Source organism: Ursus maritimus, unplaced genomic scaffold, assembly GCF_017311325.1.
Source record: "Ursus maritimus isolate PB19 unplaced genomic scaffold, ASM1731132v1 scaffold_14, whole genome shotgun sequence".
In the NCBI taxonomy this organism is placed as follows: Eukaryota; Metazoa; Chordata; class Mammalia; order Carnivora; family Ursidae; genus Ursus; species Ursus maritimus.
Window position 1 is genome coordinate 59,173,943 of NW_024423786.1, and position 6,000 is coordinate 59,179,942.

The following is a 6,000-nucleotide window of genomic DNA, read 5'->3' on the forward strand; positions in this document are numbered from 1 at the left end:
GGGAAGGGCCCCCCGCCATGATCTCGTCACGGGGCTGGGGGGGGTCAGACAGAAGAACCTAGAGCTGACCACTGTCCTGCCTGTTTCCAGAGAGAAGCTCCCTGCAAGCAGCTCTGGTGGAATTCTTTCTGCCTCTCCCTGTCCCTCCGGAGGACCTGGCTTCCCCTGTCTCTCCGGAGGACCTGGCTTCCCCTGTCCCTACGAAGGACCTGGCTTCCTCTGTCCCTCCGGAGGACCCGGCTTCCCCTGTCCCTCTGGAGGACCTGGCTTCCTCTGTCCCTACGGAGGACCCGGCTTCCCCTGTCCCTCTGGGGGACCTGGCTTCCCCTGTCCCTACGGAGGACCCGGCTTCCCCTGTCCCTCTGGAGGACCTGGCTTCCCCTGTCCCTCCAGAGGACCTACACAGGGAGCCTCTGGGGACCAAGGATGACTTCTGGGGTCCCCTGGGGCCTGTGGCCACGGAGCTGGTTGACGAAGACAGAAGCCTGTACCGGTGAGGGGGCTGGGGGCGGGGGTGCTGCTGACCCGGGCTGGCCTCCCACATCACCCTCCTCACACCTGCTCCCCACAGCCCGTCAGCACCACATCCAGGGTGCTGGGGTCCCCTCCCCTTCCAAGCCCGCAGGCAAGGACAAGGCTGAGATCCTGAGTCAGTGCTTTTATTATGGAAAAGGGGGTTTTATTGTGACAGTTTTCAACCTTGAACCAAAACGGGGCCCAAGGAACTTTCATATACCCATCACCCAGGTTCAGCAGCCGTCTCGCCCAATTTATTCCGTTCTCCCACCTTCCGTCAGAGCATTTCAAAGATTTTATATATTTATTCATTTAAGAGAGAGAGCGCAAGTCAGAGGGCGGGCGGGGGCAACTGAGCGGGGAGTCCGATGAAGGACTCGATCCCAGGACCCCAGGATCATGACCGGAGCCAAAGGCAGGTGCCCAACCAACTGAGCCACCCAGGTGTCCCTCTATTAGAGCATTTTAAATCCAAGATATTGGGTGATTTTACCCCTAAATATTTTGTGATGCATTTCTGAAAACGCAAAGAAAGACCTTTCTTCGCTAACACAATAACCATTAGCAGATGTAACGTTCTCAAGTCCTTCCGATCAGCTCGGGCCCAGTCCGCGTTCAGAGGGGCCCACTCGTCCTGGCTTATCAATATCAACAATGTGCAGCTGTGGTGTCCGTGGTCACAGTCGTGATCCCCTCCACGACACATGGCCACGCACCTCCTCTCTGCTGAGAGGTGGTTTCCCTCCCACCTTACCCCTGCGGACGCTGCCCGCCTGCGACCCCACTACTCACCGCCCGCGACCCCACTGCTCACCGCGTGGGGAACCTTGGGAATATCGCTCGAGGCCCCGGCAGAGCTGTTTTCATTTCCAGGGGTGTGTCGTTAGTATTATTGTGTAGACTATATTGGCAAATAGGCCTTTAAAAACAAGAACGCTTTCCTGTTTCATCACCATCACCATAATAGAAACGTAACCGCCCCCAGGCTTACGTTAATGTGTCTGCGGGCGCCAGGTCCCGCAGCACTCACACCTCGGAGAAGGGTGTGCCTGTCACCCCGGTTTACAGAGGACACGATCAGGGAAGTTCAGTGACCTGCCCGCACAGTCAGAGGGCAGCAGGACACCGAGTCCTTCTGGCTGCCGCGTCTGGGTCTGCGACGCTCCACTGGGTCCACAGCGCCCTGCACGGGGTCTGGTGAGTTGGCACAGAGTAATTCTGGGTCCCCCTCTCCCTGTTCCCCCAGCGTTCGCTTGCCCGTGGCTGGCTCCTACCACTGGCCCAACACGGGTCTCCGTTTCGTGGTGAGAGGGCCCGTGACCATCGACGTGGAATTCTGCGCCTGGGACGCCGGCCTGCGCGGGATGGTCCCACAGCAGGACTGGATGGTGGCGGGCCCTCTGTTTGACATCAAGGCGGAGCCAGGGGCCGTGGCGGCTGTGTACCTCCCCCACTTTGTGGACCTCCGAGGTGAGCAGCGGGGAGGGGACGGCGGTAATGAGGGGCCTGGGAGGGGCTTGGGTGGTGGCGTCCTGCGGGGGGAGCGCGCGGCTTCCTCAGAGAGACGGGGTTATGGAACGGAAGCGCCGTGCTCTGCGCAGCTCTTTTTTTGAGGCATGTTGGTCTCCCAGCCTCCTCATTCTTCTCGCCCGAATTACTCGAAAGTTTCCCTGAATAGGAAGTATTCTCCTCGGTAACGAGAATAACTGGCATCTACTCAGTGCTCTCTACCCAGGTTGTGTCCCTCATGGTCCCGGCAGGAACCAGGCCATGTGGTCAGTGGTGGATTTGGAAGAGACAGGGCCATTTACAAAGTGAGGTGCAATGAAGTAACGGGGCTGTCGGGTCCCCACGGGCAGGACTAGCGCCCGACGGGGAGCCGGGAACGGGGGCTTCCCAGGAGGATATGGAGTCGTGAAGAGTAACGAACGCACCTTTCCCGACCTCTCTCGCCTCCGAAGACCTCCCCCGTTAAAGTTCTAACAGCTGTGAGCTCACAGTCAGAAATCTCCCACACCGTGAACAAGGCACCGCGAGCGAGAACCAGTGGGAACGGCAGGTCCCAGGATCAGCCCCACGAAGACTTCAGACGTTGAAATCATCAGACACGGCCCGTAAAATAACTACGTTCCATGTGCTTGAGGAAAGGGTCCTTAAGATATGCGCGAGAAGCAAGGCGCTATTACCAAGGGTCAACCGAGTTCGGACACAAACTAAATTTCAGAAAATACTTTAAAACATGGAAAAATAAAGATTCAGCGACGTGGAAGAGGCCGTAAGAAGGCCTAACACACACGTCTGATCAGAATCCAGGAGGACGTGACGGACAGGACAGAGAAGATGCAATGTTCGAAGAGAGACTTGCCAAGAAATTTCTCCAGTCGCCAAAAGATGGGACTTCGTTCTCAGGATGAAAAAATCCCGAGAGTCGAAAGCAGGAGAGAGAGAGAGAGACATCTGGACCCATCGTAGCAAGACTGCGGAAGGTGGAAGCCTAGGGGGAGGTCGTGGCAGTGGCCAGGATGGACACGCCCAGCAAGGTGGGGCCGCCAGGCTGACCACAGACTTCTGAACGGTGGCTCTGGACGTGTCTCCCGAGGTTCCCTCGTAACAATGGTCCATCGAGAAATTGCAAACACAGAAAAAATCGTTTTTCAAGAGAAGAGTAAAATTGGTGAAACGTTTAAAGGGTTTAATGACGATCGGTGATTTGATGGACAGTCGGTGTTACGGCGGACACGGGGCTGAGCACTCACACTGTGTCTGGTTGAGTTAGATCAGAAAGGGGGCTGTGGTCGTCACGGTCCGTTTATGTGTCGGCTGGTAGATTTGTTTGTAGTGCTGTCCCAGGAATTAAATATATCTGGGTAAAGGTACGGATTTACTTTAGACTTTAACGCACATTAAACTACCAGGGTCATCAATCGAAGACCATACGTGTAAGAAGAATCATTGACAAAGTAGCAGCAAGAAAGATATGGAAAGAAAAATGAGAAGCAAGGAACTTGGCCAGTTCTGGGGACCGGAGGCTCATTTGTCAAGAGCACACAGGCTCGGTGTGAACCACTGAAGCTTCGGGAATACAGCGTGGGGGCCAGGACCAAGGGGAGAGGCTCGGGGGTCCCGGGGGTGCCTGGCTGGATGGACAGGGTCACTAGGGAAGATTCCAGAGTGAAGCATGGGTGGGGCAGGTGCGAGATGGCTGGGGGGGGGGGGACCCATCCTGCCCCTTCCACAGAGTGGGACCTTGGCCCAGGGCGTCTCCAGGTGCCCTGTCGGGGACAGAATGCTTGGCCGGTGGAGTCGGTGGGCTCAGCTCTGCCCAGCAACGAGGGACTGTGGCCTCCACACTCGGCCCAGGATGCTCGGGGCCACACCACCACTCCCCCTGCTCGATGCCAAGATATTCTGGGAAAGCCTCCGCGTCTGAGGCCTGGGCGAGAGAACACGAGCAGGGCCGCGAGAAGGCGGCCTGCCTTTTGCTCGGGGCTTGTGCCCTTTGGGGTCTGTCCGCAGACCAAGAAGCAAAACGCACAAAAGCAGCTTGTAGCTCAGGCCAACCCAGGAAACGGCCCCTCGAAGGAATCCACGCACCTGCCCTGTGGGCTGCAGCTGGGTCCTGTCCTGGAAACCACGAGCTCGCTGCCCAGCCCGGCCCGGTTTAGGACCTGGGCCCTGGCTGCCTGTTCACTGTCCGCCGTGAGGTCCTCTGTCGAGTTATGGCATCGGGTTATAGCTTTCCACGGTGAGCTTTCTGCCGCTGTGGCCAGAGCCTCGAGCTTCAGCCCCTCCAAGTCTCAGCCGCACCCCAGAGCCTCCCAGACCCCATGCTCGCGGCGCTGTCATCCTTCTGTGGGACTGGCTCCGTCAACCGCGGGGTCCAGGGCAAAGTGAAAACCCGCAGCCCTCTGTTCCACAGTCATTCGGAGCCTCAGCACCAGGACAGCGGGCCACTGAACCAAGCACAAGGCCCTCGTGGGCACGGAGCCCTGTGGGACCGCACAGGCTGCGGCCCCTGCAGCCAGTTCTGTCCTTTTGGGCCCCCCTCCCCCGGCCCCCGTCTCCTTCAGCGCACGGGGCAGCCTGCCTTCCACAGAGCTCGTCCCCCCAGAAGTGAGTTCGCTGGCTCCAGGGACTCAGTCCTGTCTGTGCTGCCCACAGGGGAAGGACAGAGCTCGCACAGCCATCCGGGTGGGGTCACCCCAGCTCCTGTGGGAACGCACCTGTTCCAGATGGCCGGGAGCCCCCGGCACGCCCTCCGTGCCGTGAAACTGTTGCTTCTCTGGGACCCACACCTCCCGAGTCGTACGGCAATGGAGTCCAGAAATCACTGATTCTGCAAAACGTATCTTCAAGAGACCTTTCCCTCCCCAGAACCCCACGTGTTACCAGGAGTGGGCCTGTCGTTGAGGGGAGAAGCAGGAGGAACCACACAGCCTGCTTATAGCGTTCCCAGTCAGGCTGCATTTGACCCCTAGCCACAGCAGGCGACCCTTGCCGTTCCCAGGGCGTCACGGACAGAATCCCCACAGTCCCGTGGGGAGGGGGATGCTGCACAGCGAGGCTAGTGACTCAGACCCTGAGAGCAGGTGGTGCTTTGCGGGGAGTCAGAGCCCGGCAGCCCCCGTCACTGACCGCCCCTCCAGCCAGCTCTCCGCCCCACCTTCACGTGTTCCTCCTCAACCAGGAGAGTCGCGTTACTCCTCAGCAGCTCACCTGAGCCTGGAAGGTGCAGGTGACACGCTCCGCAGGGAGGGCAGAGCCCTGGGACCAGCCGCAGAGCCGAGTACGGGCTCCTGGACTGTGGGGGCAGCAGCAGCCCGAGGCTGGGCAAGGAGGCGTGACGGCAGCACTCGGGATGCTCTAGGTCCTTGTCCTGTTTGCCGTCTGTCCCTGTGCTGGGCCGTGATCTCCAGGACTTTAGTGCCCGGGTCGTTCCATCACGGGGCAGAGATTTACTGGGCACCTTTGTTTAATCAAGAGATGAGTCCCTGAGCCCCGACCCTGCCTCTGAAACACCCTCCTCTCGATGGCGGGCTCCGAACGTCTCCAATGAGGCCAGCCAGAGGCAGCGTCTCGGTCCAGGATCTTCCCCGCGGCTCCCCTCCTCTCTGCAATCCGTCAGTACAAAGACACCATCCAGCAGCAGGAAAGGAACGGAAATGTTGGTTCTCGAGTAGCCGATAGGTTTAATGAAAGATCGGGCAACAAGTCTTTAAGGAAAAAAAGAGGGAAAAGGCGGTGAGCCGAGGACGCTGAGAAGCCAAGACACCCAGGGTGGCAGCAAGAAAGGGAGGGAGGGCCCTCCTGCCACAGCGGCCACCGGCTCCCCACCCCATCCGGCTGCCAGAAAGGTCCCTGCCTCTTCATCTGCCCTCCACCGCCTCCAGATCCAGGCCCCGGTCAGGAGCACCCACGGGGGCCAGCCTGGGCGCAGGGGTGTGTCTCGGCCACTGGGAGCAGCGGCTTCCGGGGGGGGGGGGC

General features: G+C 59.3%; 1 protein-coding gene across 1 annotated transcript in view; it reads left to right on the plus strand.

The window, feature by feature from the left end:
• Window positions 1–6,000, plus strand: part of NLRP1 (NLR family pyrin domain containing 1) — a 34,723-nt gene that overhangs the window by 22,918 nt on the left and 5,805 nt on the right. Inside the window, exons 10-11 of the mRNA XM_040629847.1 lie at window positions 91–493; window positions 1,763–1,986. Of these exons, the coding sequence (XP_040485781.1) occupies window positions 91–493; window positions 1,763–1,986 (627 nt within the window). The remainder of the gene's footprint in view (window positions 1–90; window positions 494–1,762; window positions 1,987–6,000) is intronic.